The 17841-nt window shown below is 36.4% G+C and overlaps 1 protein-coding gene across 5 annotated transcripts in view; it reads right to left on the minus strand.

The window, feature by feature from the left end:
* Positions 1-1854: 1854 nt before the first annotated feature.
* Positions 1855-17841, minus strand: part of LOC104218037 (helicase protein MOM1-like) — a 35738-nt gene continuing 19751 nt past the window's right edge. For all 5 annotated transcript variants that reach the window (XM_070168407.1, XM_070168408.1, XM_009768436.2 and 2 more), the window contains 8 exons: positions 17446-17616; positions 9267-10164; positions 8959-9131; positions 7270-7374; positions 4552-6441; positions 3583-4230; positions 3274-3499; positions 1855-3040 (listed from right to left, as the gene is read on the minus strand). In XM_070168407.1, the coding sequence (XP_070024508.1) occupies positions 2145-3040; positions 3274-3499; positions 3583-4230; positions 4552-6441; positions 7270-7374; positions 8959-9131; positions 9267-10164; positions 17446-17616 (5007 nt within the window). In that variant the 3' untranslated portion in view covers positions 1855-2144. The remainder of the gene's footprint in view (positions 3041-3273; positions 3500-3582; positions 4231-4551; positions 6442-7269; positions 7375-8958; positions 9132-9266; positions 10165-17445; positions 17617-17841) is intronic.

A 17841-nucleotide genomic window follows, 5' to 3' on the forward strand; every position in this document is an offset into this window, starting at 1 on the left:
AAATGGGAGTCGTGGTTTATGCTGAATTTTTTTTCTTAGATAGAATAAATAGAAAAGGGGTGCGTATGTTGTGGTTTTCGTAATTGCAAGAATTTTTTTTTCGAGAAAAAGTCCCCTCCTTCAATATCATGATTGGGTCGACCAGGCCAAATCATGAGTGAATAGGAAAAAAAATGTGGAAATACTTGGAATAATTCGTACATTTTTCCCCACTTCAATTTACCGGATCGTGTTATTTACCTACTTATCCCTAGGCCATATCATCTGTTCTTTAGCCTCATTCTTCCCAAGCAATAAGCAATTCTCGCAGGAAGAAAAGTAATTTAAAGATGCTGCTTAGAATATGATAAAGTGTTCACTGGGAACTAATCTATTCATATTGAGATCTAAACTGGAACTGGGAATTTATTCTTTTTCAGCAACTAAACTTTCATTACCTCAGTCTCACTGCTGTAGTTAGTCGCGAAGCAAGGTGCATTTTGCTCATACTTTTGAGGATCCTTCTTCAGTGGTTGTAAAATGATTCAGTTACATGACAACTCATGAAATTCACGATCTATCATGATTCTCATATCAATCTATTATGCGCCTCTTCAGTTCCAAATCAGCTCCGTAAAGTGGCAACGTATTTTTTCACATTAACTAGTGTTTAGATTACATATGCAGGAAAACTAACATCTTCAATCACTGGCCTGGAAACCATGCTCTGTTTACGGGTAATGGGCAAAAATATAACAGGCATCAGAACGCACCATACTATCGAGGAACTTACAGAATTAGCCATACATATACTAGTATCAGTGTTTTAAAAGGCGTGGGCGTAAGGCGAGGCATTTTACATATGCCTCGGCAAGGTGTAAGCCCCGTAGATATTTAATTTTTAATATTCTATAAAATAATATAATTACAGTAAATATTTATAAACAAGTAAAATTGTATAAAAATTATAGAAAACTATAAATGTGCAAAAAATATATATAGATGTGCTCCATCCCCACAAAAAACTAATCAAAACAATCTATTATGCGCTACTTACAAGCACAAGTAACATGAATTGAAAAAATAAAGTTCTTTACATGGAGGAACAAAAAAGATTGAATATTTGTAAAAGAGAATTTTGAAATATTTGAACTTTGAAATTGCTGCTATGAAAGAGAATGAAGTTCCCTTTATATTTGTAAAAAAAATTGAATATTCGTTGTTTTTGGAAGATATTAGCAGACTGGTAGACAAATAAAGAATCGAGAAAGACCATAAATTAGGATTTCAATCAATAACAAAGGTCTTGACTTTTAAATTTAATACATTTCAGAAGAATGAAGTCTATCCGAATCGAATTAGCACTTCTCAGATCAAGGCCTCTCCAGCTGAGCTGGGCGCCGGGGCCTTGGATGCGCTAGCGATTGGCACATAGGGGAATGGTTGCCCGGGTTTCTCGGTCTGGTATCCTGCACCTCGCGTTCATGATATCTATATTCAACTGTGCCCCGGAAACACGGTCAAAGCACTTACAAGCTGACTTTGAGAAATTGGGTATTATATGAAGGAATTATTCAATAAATTTTGTTTTAATTCGAAAAAATCTCTTGAGCTTACACCTTACTGCAAAAACGCGCCTCAAACGCCCGAACGTACATACACCCGGGAACGCCCCGGCACACGCCTCTTGAGACTTCCGCCCCACACCATTACCTCAGGACATTTTTGGTGCGCCTAGCCCCAGGTCTCACCCCGAAAACGCCTTTTAAAACACTGACTAGTATAGTGCAATATTTACTTCTATAAACCTTCCTTTTTAACTTAAAATTCAAATACTCACTATTTTTCCAAACATCGACCAAATGCCTCTAAGTATGAGCAAACCAAACATTGATTAAGAAAAACACAACAAAAGAAACACATGAACAGATGATACCGTCCCTAGTATAATACAGAAAGATGAATGGACCATTTACAGCTGCATTCATGGAACCCCAGAGGAAAAGGGGGGGGGGGGGCGTGCAAGCCCATGTAATCTTGTCAAGCTTCCTCCTTTTACCTTTCTCTTTTTTCTTTTTTATAAATAATTATTCTTTAGATCCATTTTTACAAACACATGATAAAGCTGACCCACAGACAACAAAATAAACTTCATCGTCAACAAGTCACTCATCATCAGACACACAAACAACATCAGTTACATTAGTAGCTATGGCTGAAGAAGTAGAACCTCCCTGTACACTATCCAGCGTTTGAAAGTCGGATAGGTCCAATGAATCAAAGTTAGAGCTCATATCTGGTAGAGGTGGCATAATGTTCCGCCTGTTTGCATGAGGTCGATTCTCCATATTCAAAAGCAGTTCCTGCGCAGACATAGGCGGATTTCGTGGAGCAGGCAACCTGCCAATGTCATGCTGCGAATTCATACTCCGAGAAGCAGAGAGATCTACCACAGTAGAAAGATCTGTAGCTAACTGTGAAGGGGAGGATGTTGTTTGTAGAGAAGCAAGTTGGGGAAGTGAGGGTGATGATGCAGCCATGTTAGTGGATAGCGGTTGATTTTGCAAACCATGTGCAAGCGTTGAGGGGCTGCTCGTAGACATGGATGTAGGAGTTCTGAAAGGCTGCAGATGGGGGGCTGGAGCACGGATCTCACCAGCTACCCTGAGATTGCCAGTGGAAGGGGTAATTGCACTGATGAGAGGCGGCCTGCCAGGAATTCCAGCAGTAAATGCTGGTGAACGACTAACAGCAGCGGTCTGCTGAATGGGTGCTTGTTGGCCAGCTAAAGACAACCCGGTAACAGGTGTAGATCTAAATGCAGGCTGAGGAATCCCACCAGAATTTACTGAACGATTAATAACTGGCAAAGAGGGGACAGAAGGCTCCTGTCCAACCTGTGCTTGGCCAGCTGAGGACAAACTGGTGGCATGAGAAGCTCTCAAAATACCTGGGGCTAAATTTTGCTGGTTAGCTGCAGACGAACCAGTCACAGGAGAAGACCTCAAATTAGGCTGCTGTGACACCTGATGTAGATGCTGCATATAACTAGAAGGCACAACTGCAAAAAAAAAAAAAAAAAATACGAAGCTTCAGTACACAAAGAAAACTTTTACTTGAGAAATCACAAACCTGACTTGTATAACCTAGTAAAAATTGCCAACTAGCACTACCTTTTATCACCCTGATAATAACGTATTCTAGATAATATCTGGACACAAGTGTCAGTTCAAAATTCTGACAGGAAAAGTTAACTACTCTCCTAAAAATGCATAACCAACAATGATTACATACCTTGACGGATGCCTGGAAGCCCCGAAGGTTTGAGATTCATGCACTTGCATCTGAAAGCGTCTGCCAAAAGCTTATTCATGAGAACTTTGTTCAGACTCGTATCAAGTTCATTCTTCTTCCGAAGAAATGCTGCCTCAGTTTCCTGAAGATTAAGATCATACTTTTTACGGATTTGTGCAACCAATTCCTCTATCGCCTTCTCGCAATCAGATCTCAAACGCAATTTCTGCTCAAAAAGAGGAAAAGAGCTTGAAGAAAATAGAGAAGGACTAGGAGCAAATACTCACAACGAAGGAAATTGGAACTAACCGTGTCCTCAAGAATTTTAGTGGCTTGTTCTCTTTCTTTATGTATCCTTTCCCATTCTTTATGCAGAGGATCAGCATTGAAAGGAAGAATTGGATTCCCAGCGGCCATCTGATGGGCAGGATGAACTGGTATATTCCTAGGTCCTTGGACGAAGGCAACATTAGTGTTATGTTGCAGGACTGCTTGACTAGGAAGCTCAGCGGAACCTGGCACTTGAACAGAAGCTTCAGATCTCTTAGAAGATGCACCCTGTTCTGAAATGGGTCGAGGATCCACTCTACTGATTTCTGATAAATTAGGCCGATCACAGCTCAGAGGCGACATCTCAACATCGACAGATGGACACTCTCCCGAATTACCACCAGCCTGCAAAGTTTCCATCATCTCTCCATCCAAATGACGAGAAGACCCAATGTTTGGGATAAAATTCCTTTTATCATCATGGGTTTGACGTGCAGTGCCGCTTGGTGGCTCGTGAGCAGCAAGAGAAAAACCATCAGAAGCTGGCTGTTGTCGCTCGGAGCTATTAATTAACACGGCTTCAGAACTGTTGGGTCCACATTGGCCAGCATCAACATCAGCTTGTGTTCCACTCTGATTTTCTTGGAGTGGCATCTCATGAGTGAGTGTTTCATTATATCCTGAAGACTGGAAACATACGTACTGATTTAGCTGATCCAGTTTAAGTGCAAAGCCATCCATAACAGAACAGCCAAAAAAATTCTACAAAGTATCGGGAAAAAATGCATTGGGTTGGCAAATCACACATATTATTTTTTGAATGGTAGAACTGCAATTCACCAGGAAAAAATGATCCAATTACTTGTTTTACGGCTTGGAATAAAACTAGAAAGTTAAAACTTTCCTAGGGAGAGCTTATATACATGTGTCCAGATTCTGAATCCAGATGTTCTACAGAAACAACACAACACAAGCACCTCATAAATTGGGAAGACAAAGAGCACTTACTTGATTTTGAGGTATAGAACCACCACCATCAGAAGTAGGAACTGCTGCTGCCAAACGCAAGTCCACTACCACTTCCTCAAGAGAAATTTGGTTTCTATCAGTGGAGCTAACTGCATCTCTCGAGTTTTCTTCATCATTTGGTAAATGAGAATTATTTTCCAGACTACCATGTTCTGTATTCAATTCTTCAATAACATTATTTACTTCTGAATGATCATTCTCCACAACTACATTAACACCTGTTCCAGATACTTCCAACATATGCTCTCTAGTTGGATTCCCTAGTGGAACTTCAGTATGTTCTTCGGAAAGAAGAGGAAATACAGAAGCAATTTTCTCTGAACCACCACCTACTTCATTAGGCTTCTCGTATCTAGCAACCAACGCTCCAGCCGTGGACGCAATCTCAACTTGCTCCTCTGCTGCTGGTGCTGCTAAAACATTTGTATTTCCAATAGGACGAATATTTGACTCATTAGAGGTAGATGAAGGTACATCTGGATCACCTACTTCATTAGGATGTTTGGATGCAGCAACCAAAGCTCCAATTTTCTCTGAACTACCACCTAAATCACCTACTTCATTAGGCTCCTTGGATGTAGCAACCAATGCTCCAATTTCCTCTGAAATACCGCCTGAATAAACTACTTCATTAGGCTGTTTGGATCTAGCAACCAATGCTTCAGCCGTGGAAGCAATCTCAACTTGCTCCTCCATTGCTGCCGTTGTTAAAACATTTGAAGTTTCAACAGGAAGAATATTTGACTCATTGGAAGTAGATGCAGGCACATCCGGGTCACCTACCTCATTAGGCTGATTAGATGTAGCACCAAATGCTCCAATTTCCTCTGAACCACCACCTAAATCACCTATTTCATTAGGCTGCTCCAATCTAGCAACCAACACTCTAGCCATGGATGCAATCTCAACTTGCTCTTCTGTTGCTGGTGTTGCTAAAACATCTGTAGTTTCAATAGGAAGAATATTTGACTCATCAGAAGTAGACGTAGGTAGTTCAGATGCTACCCTGTCACACTGCGTTCTATCCACAATATTACCATTCAGTTCCTCAACATGTTGTCCAGATACAGGGTGAACAGTCTTGGGACGATTATGAGAGACATTTACATTTTCCTGAGAGCACCCTATGTCATCTATAGGATTAGATCCAACACCCCTAAAGGAATTTGCTTCCGCCAACCAAGAAGCCGCCTTTTGCATTTCCTTGTACCTCATAGCAGTGTGTTCTACCTCAAGCTCTTTAAGCTGTTGGTCCTTGAGGCATTTGAGCTTTTGTATTTTGCTTGAAAATTCAGTTTCTAATATTTTTTGTTTATCCTTTATTGCAGCATTCTGACCAAAGATAGACCGAATAACAGAAAAATTCACTCTGTAATCCAGCTCAAGCTCTTCCTTCTTCTTCTCCCATATTTTCTGGAACTCTTTGATTTCCTCCTTTTGCTTCTGTACCAGCTTTGACATTCGCCTGTCACATCTATACTGGACCTCCTTAATGAATTTTTCCCTTTCAATATCCACAAGTTCTTCTTTAGGTGTGACAATGCATTCCATGGATAAGTTTTTAACTTTAAATCCTTCAACCATTTCATTTTCCACATTCAGCTGGGAAGATTCTACAGCTTGTGACATGCTTCCCTTCGATGGCTCTTCTGGAACAGATCGCGCAGCTAATAAAGAAGACTTAGAAGAACTTGAAGCATTATCATTTTGATCCAACTGCTGCAAGAACATCTTTTTCAAGGAATGGATCTTCAGATAAACACCGTTTACCTCTTCCTCGGTGCATCCGAACTGTAAGTGCTGCTTCGCCAGCAAGAATGTCTCCTCTTTGTCAATTTTTTGCTTTAACATTGAAGCTGCAACCCAACACTGATAATTCACAGTAAACGTCAAATAAAAAGAATCACATCGACATGTTTTTCTTGAAGCAAGAAGCACACTAAATATATATGATAAAGTTGAATGCTAATTTAATGATAATCTAATAAGACTTGAGCTTGACATCAAACTAAATTGGCTGTAGCACTACCATCAATCTATAAGACATGATTGAATTCGAGAACATGCATACTGCCAGCTTAATGGGATCTGACAACTCGACAGGTTAGTTGATGTAGAGTGATAACTAGACAAATATGGAATGCCAGTTTGAAACCTAAACTGGACTGATACGTCAAAGTGAGGCAGTAGAAACAAGAGCCGCAAGTGCGGAGTTTGGAGACGAGATTTTCACTGTTGTATTCATCCTGACAAGATGAACCAGAAGTGAGTGGAACAAAGAACACCAAAGACAGACACAACAAGAGATGTAGTCTCCCTGAAAGAATCATTGAAAATAAACAAAGATAGTAAACTAAAAAAGTAAAGAATAACTTTGGTCGAGCGGCCTCCAAAGAAGCTACTTAGATTTCTACCAAGATTGTAGAAACTCCGATACCGAGTTTAACTAGAAGAAATAAGACACAAAACTTCTTACTGACGGTACGATTAATAACAGGCTCCTTATATAGGAACTTTGAGCCGCATGAAACAAAAAAGTACCTCATTTTTTAGGATTCCTAGTTATTATGACGTGATTATATTTCACCTGAACTTTTAAGATTGTCCATGAAGAGAAGGATAAATTCCACTGACAAAATAACATAATTAAAAGGATGCAAGCAGATGATATGGGCAGTGAGGCAAGAAGATACTAACCAGAGATAACTGGAAAGCCTGTAAAATTGTTGCACATTCCCTACTAACATGATGATTCTCCATGACATATTCCAGAAACTTTTCTACAGTATGTTTGGCATCGTCCTGCATTTAAATTTTGGTCATCTGGCCAGCAAGCAAAAGACTAGAAGGAAAAACCTTGGCTTACCTATTCCTTTGGTATATTATACTAGGGAGTGTTTGCAAGCAGGAAAAGCCACAACTATGGCAATCATTCCGCAAAATATCCTTTTTATTCATTTACATAGAGTACCAAGTTGTTCTAGCTTGAAGCGTGGTTGATATAACCAATTAGCAGTACGGAATTTGGTAGTGGCACAGAACCTGGTTCGTATTATTATTAAGATTTGTAGATACTAACAATAAACCACTGTCATGAGGATTGAATTACAGGATGAGATGGTGATAAACAAACAAGACGGCACATTATTTACGAAAAAAAACCATTTAAGGAAACAATTAGAAATCAAAAGCATACACCAAGCAAAGAACCAGGTGGAAGGCCTTCAATAGAGCCATAAGAAATCAATGACAGCCTTTATAGAATTAGCAGCAGAACTCTTCGGATAATAAAAGAAATATAAGAAAATAAAACCTCAAAGTAGCTAAACTATTGGAGTTCTGTAAAATCCAAAAATTTGAGGAATAAAACACAAACATAAAGTTGCTGCCCTTTATCACAAAGACAGCAATGAAAGAAGTTCCAAATAGCAAAATTTGTGCCCTTGATTAGTTTTGTAGAAACAATTTTACCCATTTTATGGGAAGATGAACTAGTTTACTGGCTAATTTTGAAGTGGTCTCAAAAATGCAGATGCTGCAAGTGTTAGAAAAAAGAGCTACAGCAGCACACTGTCCTGTCATGTGAGTTCCCAAGATGAAAAATGCAAGATGCATATCACTCATGTATTCCTGATTCTTTGTTACTTAACTTAAAGCTACTAAAACAAAGATACAAAAACCCATTTAACAACTACGACATACACCTTTACGACAGATGGCACAAGCAAATGAAGAACACCCTTTCTCATGCTACACATGTCCTATACCATTTGACATAATAAATGTATCACTCTCTGCATTTTGGCAAATTAACTAGGGCAGTTAACCCTCCCTGAGCACAGCGCGATGGCGGTCTTAACGACCATACTAGGTTTCCAAGATTTAAACAGGTTTGGATGTACGAGTACCGCAAATGCAGAAAGAATGTAATGGTGCTTACCATTGTGCCAAAAACTGCAGTATTATATATCTACTTGAAGAGAGAGTTTAATCAAAGAAAAATTGCTAATCCAGAGGCAATCACAAGACCAGGACTCATAGAAAAAACGATTAAACCTTTGACAGGTTAATATAACACTTATTCACCTTATCAAAAAATAAATATCATACTTATTCACTAGAAGCTATCAACAAATGCTTACAACTCTTTTGCCATGAATACGAAAGGTATGATTTCCCAAAATGAAGAGCTTTATCTTTTATACATAACAAATGTTTCACAGATTCAGAATATGACCTTCCAGAACCCACTCATTATGATTAATCTGGACAAGCAAAGATTTCTATTTTTTTCATTGTTCATCAAAGAGCCTATATATGCTCCAAAGACAACATATAACTCAAAAAATTATAACTTCTAAGAAAGGGCAGGCAGGAAATGAATACCGGAAGTTTTAGCACTTCAAACAGTTTTGCAAACTCAGCTTTCAGATGGATATGAAGGCTTTTCTGCTGTATGCGTCCTTCTTCAGGCCGCCCAACAAGGTTTACCTCATGCAAGACATGAGACGGAGACCTAGAAACATGCTTCGCACCAATACCATCCTTTTCATGAACACCTGGACCGAACCAAGAATTAGCAGCTGATATTTCTTGACATATTTAAACTTATGGAATAACAAACAAACACTAACAGGAAATATATTGAAAATAGGTTAATGAAGTGATAGCTCCTTTGGGAGCTACAATTTCACCTCTTTCAAGCGTGCGGTGAGTGGGGTTTGCATCCACACTATGGTTCATTACCGCCTTCCTGCGCTTCTTTCCTATATCATCATTTCCATTAGGTGGATCTGGGGATTCATCAAAGTATTGAACTCTCTTTCTGTTCCTTGGGGTTGCAATGCTTAAATTTCTCCACAGTGGATTTCTTCCCTCCAACAGCTTTCTCCAAAAAACATGAGGTTCTTCTCCAACTTTCAACTCCATTTTTTTCTCACCAAACAGCGGGATATCAACACTGTAAGTTCCCATGCTCATTTGAACTTTTGAAATAATGGAATGGCATGTGTCCTTGTAGTCAGAGCTTTTACAAATTATTGCAGAGAACTCGCTAATAACATCATCTAAACGCAACTGTCCTGATGAGTTATTTGAAATTAAGGTCGGACTGCCTCCAGAGTGGTACTCATCCAATCTACTGAACAAATTTGAGGCTCCCCACATAAGGGTGTTATTGGGGCTCCGATTTATGATATGCAAGTTACTATCAAGATTCAGGTCCTGTTTAGCAAGGAATAGGGCTTTTTCTTCTACAGTAAAACTTGAATACAGCCGGAAAACATATGTGTGCTTAGACTGCGAATCTATTGACAGCTTCTGTAGTTGTCTCAAATCATTCGTGGGATTTGTGTCACTATCATATATAATAACACTATCAACTGACAATAGTTTAATGGTTTGATGGCAAACACGATTCTCTAATAAAAGAACAAAGCGCCCACTTTTCTTGTCGTTAAACCTGTTAAGAGAAGCTTGTTTCTTGGAATGAATAACACACGTCTCAACTCTTTCATAAGAGTTTTCACCAAATCTTTGACGCAGAAAATCATCCAGAATATCACCAATTGATGCCCCGGAGCCAGCAATAGACTGCATTAATTAAAGGCAGGAACGAAGATTTTAACAATCAGGCGAAGAAATTAAAGGCAAAAGTGACAAAACACTTCCACAGAACATCAATCAGGATGCAGGTCCACTTATCGTGTATGTTTATCTGTGTATGTGCGCATGTAAGCATATACACGCGCGCACACACACACTATCATATAGAAAGAGGAGACGCGTAGCGATTTGTACTACCGGAGAAGTTTCGCTAACCGGCAGGCAATAGTATCAGCAGATAGCCGCAGGCAAGCGTAGCGAATCACATTGATAAGCCCCTACCTGCCCGCACATAGATGGATAGGGCGGGCAAAGCACAAAGAGGATGGATGTCTGAGCGGTTGAAGGAGTCGGTCTTGAGAACCGAAGTATTTATAGAAATACTAGGGGTTCGAATCTCTCTCCATCCGCGAGGTCATAAGTTCTCTCTTGCGTTATCTATAGAAAGAATGAATTGTATATATATATATATACTAGTCTTAGCGTGCGCGCTTTGCGCGTGTCCCCATATCAATGTGTAAATAATTATATAAACTTTTAAAAATAATGTGTTTGAGTTATAAAATAAAAATTAAATTAGAAAATGTAAGTTCCTAAATATAATTTAAATATAATGAATGTTAATTGCATTTAGCTAGCTCTATAAACAAAAAAAACATCGAGTTGTCATTTGTTGGAGTGAATGCAAGAATATAATGATAATAATAATAACAATTAATGATAATTTAATTAGAATACAATTTGGTCTACAAATTTCTTCCTATTACTTCAAACGTATCTAACAGCTTGCTTGGATAGTTGTTACACATTGTTTTATAATGTATTGTATTGTACTGTATCGTTTGATGAATATAATGTTTGGATAGATTGTACCGTTTTCCGTTGTTTCATGATATCACACACCAGCAATAAAAAGAATAAACTTGCAATATTATAAAGAAAAATTATGAGACAGAATAAATTTATTATATATAAAAGGTAGGGTAAATGATAAATTATCAAATAATAATGAAGGGTGAGATGGGAGAAAAAGATAAGATAACGACGCAACCACACCAAATCGGTCGTTACATAAAGTGGCACATTTCGTCTTTACGTAATGACGGATTTAACGATACGATACAATAAAATTTAAGTAACAACCAAAACAAACATCGTATTTAAAGTAACAATTCGATACAATACAATAGGTAACAACCATCCAAACAAGCTGTAAGAGTTTTGTCAACTTAAAAAATAATTTTACTTAGAAGATGCATTTGAAAAAATAATTGAATTGTATTTTTTTGGCAAATAATTAATTCAAAGACTTATTGTTGGTTCTTATCATTATAGTAACTCGTTAAAATTTGTTAATTCATATAAGGTAATTCAAATTTAAATAATTTTAAATTACAACATAAATTAGCCCAATAGTTTCTATGATGCTCAGCTAGATTTTCTTGCCACCATGGGACGTGCAAATGTTGAGTACAATTTTGATTAGGTGAGTTTATTGAAGCAAGTAAGGAATCAATTAATAAAATTTTAGTTGATATCAAAATCTTAAATAATAAGAAACTAAATATGAAATGTATTATAGTTATATTAAATGATTCAAATAAGGAAAGAATTTATGTAAGGTAAAATCTTAAGTTATTTTGAACTCCTAAATATTAGGACTTTATACAAAATTCAAATAAGGAACCAAGTCCTAAATATTAGGAAAATAATTTAATTTACAATGTTGAACAATGTGAAATTTATTTTTAAAGTGTAAAAGAAGGCGCAGAATCTATCAGACAAATATTTAGGACAACCAACATGATGATTCATGAAACTTCACAAAAGGAGGGCAGACTATGTAATTTTTTCCATAGGTGATGTAACTACCAAATAGTTTTTTTTTTTTTTTTTGTGAGAAGGTAACATAATGTAACTACCAAATATTAATAGGCTATTAATAATAGCTTTGCATCCAGAAACAACCCTTAAAGGGGAGCCTTGACGTAACTGGTAAAGCTGCTACCATGTGACCAGGAGGTCACGAGTTCGAGCGGTGGAAACAGCCTCTTGCAGAAATGTAGGGAAACTGCATACAATAGACCCTTGTGGTCCGGCATAGCGGGAGCTTAGTGCATCGGGCTGCCATTTTTATCTAGAAACAACCCGAGGCAGCACCCTACGACTTCTCAAGGTAGTTGGGTGATAGTTCTTTTAGTTTGTTTTTTTGATAAGTTAAATGGTGCCTCGGATAATAGCATTCAAGGGGGATGTAAACCGTATACAAAAAGAAAAGCCTAAAATAAAGAGAACAGCCCCTTCACAGTGGTCATATTTAAGATGTTTGCTTGACCTACATGGCATCGACACAGGTGCTGATCCAAAGTGTCAGATTTGCAGCGACTTAAATATTAGGTTCAGGGCTACGGATAAGCTACGAGTGTAGTTACTGGGATTTGAAAATGCATAAATATTATATATGATGATTAGTTACTTAGAATATTCAAAAAACATCTCATTTCTTAGTTAAAAATGTGTGATTGTTATCAGATTTGTATTTCACAGATCGTTATAAAGTAATTGTGATTTAATATTCAATAAACCTGGTTTTTAATTAATTGAATGTTCTCAAAATATGATTAAACTTCACCAGCTACATTGAAACATTATTGAACTTAGATATCTAATGATGGAGCCATAAGCAAATGGAAAAGAGGAGAGACCCAATAACCGATATAGGCCTTTATTAGAGAAACGTCAGGGTCAGACAAGTCCACTACATTCTAAAAGAATCTGGGTCTCTTTCCAAATTGTAGAAGAAACAAAAAGTTAAAAACCCAATGAAAACGCAGAGTTGGTGGCCCAAGACATAACGGATTCTCTTCGTATCATCCTAACAAAAGAACACATACAGGGACAACCACAAATGCAGCCGCAGCCACAGCCACAATCAAACCCTAGGAAAGGATCATGTATCTCAAAACCTTTTATAAGCCTTTCAAGGGTCTAGGTCGACCCATAATCCAGCGCCTCTAATCTCTAAAATTGGATCATTTAACCGGCCCGGCCCAGCCCAACCCAACCCATTTTTTAACCAGATCAACCCCTAAAGTAAGAGGCATAAACTATTCCAATTTGAATCGTGAATTGGACCCAGGACCAGTTATGTGAAATGAGAACCAAACTCATACCGGACCAGCCCAGTTACATAAAAATCCTACAGAGTGATGAAAGGCTTGCTTGACACTCACTTAAACCCTAAAGCTCGGTGAAGCCCAAGTTGTCTGCTTTGGCGCTTTAGGTAGGCGTTTTGGTGCTAAGGTGTGGGAGCTTCCACCGCTACCTTCTATTTTTAAGGTAATACAACATACATATAGCTCACTTAAAGTGTTTTCATTCTTGTGTCCAATTTCAAATAATTGTTTTTATGTTTATAGTTACATTTTTGTGCATTGCATTTCTAATTTATTTTTTCTTCATCGACACATTTATTCGACAAAACCCACGCTTATATTGCGCTTTGCGCCTAAAGCTTCAATAGGCGCGGGTGATCTTTGCACTTTTGGCTTTGACTACACTGATCCCAATATCCCCACCCAATTGTCGACTTGACCATTATGCCCCCTCCACTTTGCACCTCCCACTGATCCCACTCACATCCTAGTCAATTTGACTGTTAACCCCACTCACCCCCCCCCCCGCCCCCTCTCCCTTCTCCCACACGGCCATCAAACCATTTCCCCCCTCACCTCCATTTGTTTTTTATGTTTCAAGAATTGCAAATAGGCTCCCCAAATTTTTTTAATAAATACCCCCACCTTTTAAATTCCTAAATCACACCACCTCCATCATTCTATTATCTCTCTCAATCTCAAAACTTCTCAAGGCTCTTAGCTTTCAATATATATATATATATATTATACTATGATCATTCATCGGTAATTTGGGATTAAAGTTTGAGGGAGCAACTTGAAACGAGTCAATTCAAACTTCATTCAATTATATCAATTTCTGAATTTCCATCTCTTTGTAATGTTTTAATTCTAATTGTGTTATTTGCTTCACATCTTCTTCTCAATCTAATATTGGTAGAAAAGGAAAATGTTAAAGTTAAAGAGGAGAAATATGAAGAATTGAAATTACAAGAAATATAGATTTAGATCATACACTAGATTATGATGACACAGAACTAAGATTTTGGTACTTGTGGAAGTGGTGCTACAAGTAAAAACAACAAAGTTATAAGAGAGAACCTCTAAGGTTAAAGGTATGACCATATCTCGATCGAATTCCCAATCAAGATAGGCTAGTATGTACAATATGCAGAACTACACATAAGATAGGGAGGGGGTGAGGGGAAAATAGATCGTCGTCGGGTAAAACTATAATCCTTAGGAAGGTAACTAGTTTAGGTACCAGTGGCGAAGCCAGAAATGTTTCCAAGGGTGTTCAAACTTGAAAGAAGTAGAAAAACAATTCCAAAGGGTGTTCAATAAAGGTTTATATATCTAAAATTAATAATTTAGTTATATACACAGTGTAATTTTTCGTAATTTTTCAGCGAAGAGTGGTTAGTTGACCACCCTTTGCTAAAGGTGGCTTCACCCATGTTAGGTACTATTCAAGGTATACTACTCTCTTCGTCACGATTTATGTGACGCTCTTTTCTTTTAAGCCAGTTCCAAAAAGAATGACAACTTTCTATATTTAGTAACAATTCTACTTTATATTTTCCTTTTTACCCTTCATGAGATGATTTCTAGCCACACAAATTTTATGGTTTGTTTTAGACCCCAAGTTCCAAAAGTCTTCCTTTATTTCTTAAACTCCGTGCGCAGTCAAACACCTCCACACAAATTGGGACGGAGGGAGTAAAAATTAAACTGGTAAAACCTTCAATTATAACAAAAAGATGGACAATAATTAATTAGCAAAATATATAAGTACATAAACCTTTTACCACAGGTAAAAGTCCTCAACTTGCAGAATATATTATTGTTGCACATAATCCTTTGTTTTCTCTAATCCCTAGAACAACTCTTAGAAGATATTTTTATTAAATACTAGTCTTACAGTATAACCATATTAATGAGCACACAAGTTTTTAAATTAAGAAATACGTATTTAAGTTATCTGATAACATTATCTAAATGTTATTAGATAATGTATTTGAGTTACTTAAAAATATATAACAAATATTAAAGAAATTCCTGAAAATGATGAACGTTGTTCTTATTTAGCAAGTTCAATATATGAAGAAGTCATTTCCCTCAGAAGTTAAGATAACTTATTGTGTTTTATGAGGCCTTATGTGAAAATATTTCATGAAAATTGTTGTTATTTTTGCGACCTAATACTTGAAATAAAATATAAAAATAATTTAATCACGCTTCTTTAAAGATTTGTGTATGAAAATGTTGGCCCTATATGTTTCTGAAGCTGTTATGTAACGCTGTTCAAATAATATAATGATTTAGATATGATAATTGAAATCTTAATTGGTTTTAAAGACTTCCTACCTACTTCAAATAAATAAGCATTTAATAAGTACATTTTTAGTTAATTTTAAAATCTTAAATATTAAAAAAATTAACTTGGATGTATTACAGTTAACATGTTGATCCATCTTCACCTTTAAAAATAGATTTTACCAGTGAATAAATTTATATTTTATTATTTTTATAGTATTTAGAACTTTAAAATCAACTATTAGTTATTAAATGTTAAAAAGGTGATTTAACCAATTGAATAACAAATCAAGTGAAACACATTTATGTTATCTTTCTCACCATATAATATGCATATATAAAATATACTTAAAATATTAAAAAATATTTATTTTTGGCTTAGACGTCTTAATTAACTATTTATTTATCAAAATATGATACTAATGGTATGGACTCAAGTTAATTTGGTGTTGAATTTTCTCGATCTTTTAGAAATTTTAATAATTTGCCTATGAGTTGATTTTAAAATTCAAAAATTAACATGTACAATATTATATTTATATTACATAATTCAAATAGAGAAATAATTTGTGACTTTAAAGTCCTTAATATTAGGACCTTTCTACCTAATTCAATAAGGAAAGATTTTAATAACCAAATTTTAGTTGATTTTAAAGTCCTAAATGTTAGGAAAATAACTTATTAATTACATATTTGTCCCATGTGAAATCTATTTTAGAAGGGTAAAAAAGGCGAACGACATTTCGCTAAGGGTCTTCGTACTTTAATATAGTATAGATTAGAAATATCAAAGTATTTTACATGAATTACTTCATCATCTTAAATATAGAGTTTCATAAACTTCCAATATTGGATATGCCAAAAATAATTTAGAATTTTTTTAGCTGTTACTTGTCATTAGATTGATCATAATTGGATAATACAAAAAAAAAATTAGCTTTTCATGCGATTGATGAAACGAAAACTGGATTTGTTATTTCAAGAAGGGGAAAGGTCCTGATGCCCTTTACTATCCAAAATTATTCAATTTTTCTATCCACTAAACTTTTAGTCCAATTCATATGCTTGCTTTCTTCATAAAGAAAGAATATGTATTGGTTGGGCTCGAACCCCAAACCCAAATTCATATTTGGTTCATTCATACGCTTGCTGTTAAAAATTCTCATATTTGCTCTTACCATTGACGAAGCTCCATGGTGAAATTGGTGGACTCCATGTGTCAAAATTCTTCGAGAAAAAAAAGGCTCAAATTCACCCCTCAACTTTTGAAGTTGGTTTAAAGTTGGAATTCAGTTAGGGCAGACGTTTTATGGGATAAGATTAGACCAAAAGTCTTACCCGGGGGGGGGGGGGCCAAAATTGAGCAATTTCAGATAGTGCAGGAACAAATTTGACCCTTTTCTCTTTCAAGAATGATTAGCAACAAGTTGCTTTTTATGGATTTGATCTTAAAATGCTCTAATTTGCTTTTGACAATGCTAGCAACAAGGTTTATTTTTTGATACGGAAATGCATATATTTAGCTTATGTTTCAAAAGTCTTGATTAATTTCTTAACTCTCTATCCCATCAAACACCTTCCTATAAAATGGGATGGAGGGAGTATATTGCTTTATTTAGTTGAAAGTTCACTATTTCATAAATTTTTGAGATGTGAGTTAATTGGACCTGCTATTCCTTTTAATGAAAGAAAAATTAAGAAAATTTGTCTATCTTACTTGATCCATTCTATAAAGGAACTCAAATATGATTCTAAGAATAATCAGGCAGTCCTCAGACAAGATACAGGAAATACATACCATGATACAGGAAATACATACCTGAAAAAGGATAACCACTCTGTGCTGTCGGAGCCTCATTTCTGAGAGCATCTTGTCAAGGAGATGTAGTTTTCCACTTGCTTTTATTCCGACTTCAAGAATTTCAGCAGGAGAAAGCCCCTTATTGAAGGGTTGCAGGAATGGATCCAGAATATATGGATGATCACAACACTACAAACAAAAGCAAGAACATATAATTCAGATAACTATCACTATAGGAGTGGCTTTCATTGACTTTTGACCAGGAGGATGAACAATGAAAGTTAATATTGTCTATGGAAATGGAACACCAACAGTTCTACGTAAATCCTAATTTGAAAAAAGTGCTTTTCACTTCCATTGTGCCATTCAGCAAACTTTTTTTGTTTTCTAATTTCTTTAAAGTGGTCTCAGAGC

This window comes from Nicotiana sylvestris, chromosome 2, assembly GCF_000393655.2.
Source record: "Nicotiana sylvestris chromosome 2, ASM39365v2, whole genome shotgun sequence".
NCBI classification, from domain to species: Eukaryota; Viridiplantae; Streptophyta; class Magnoliopsida; order Solanales; family Solanaceae; genus Nicotiana; species Nicotiana sylvestris.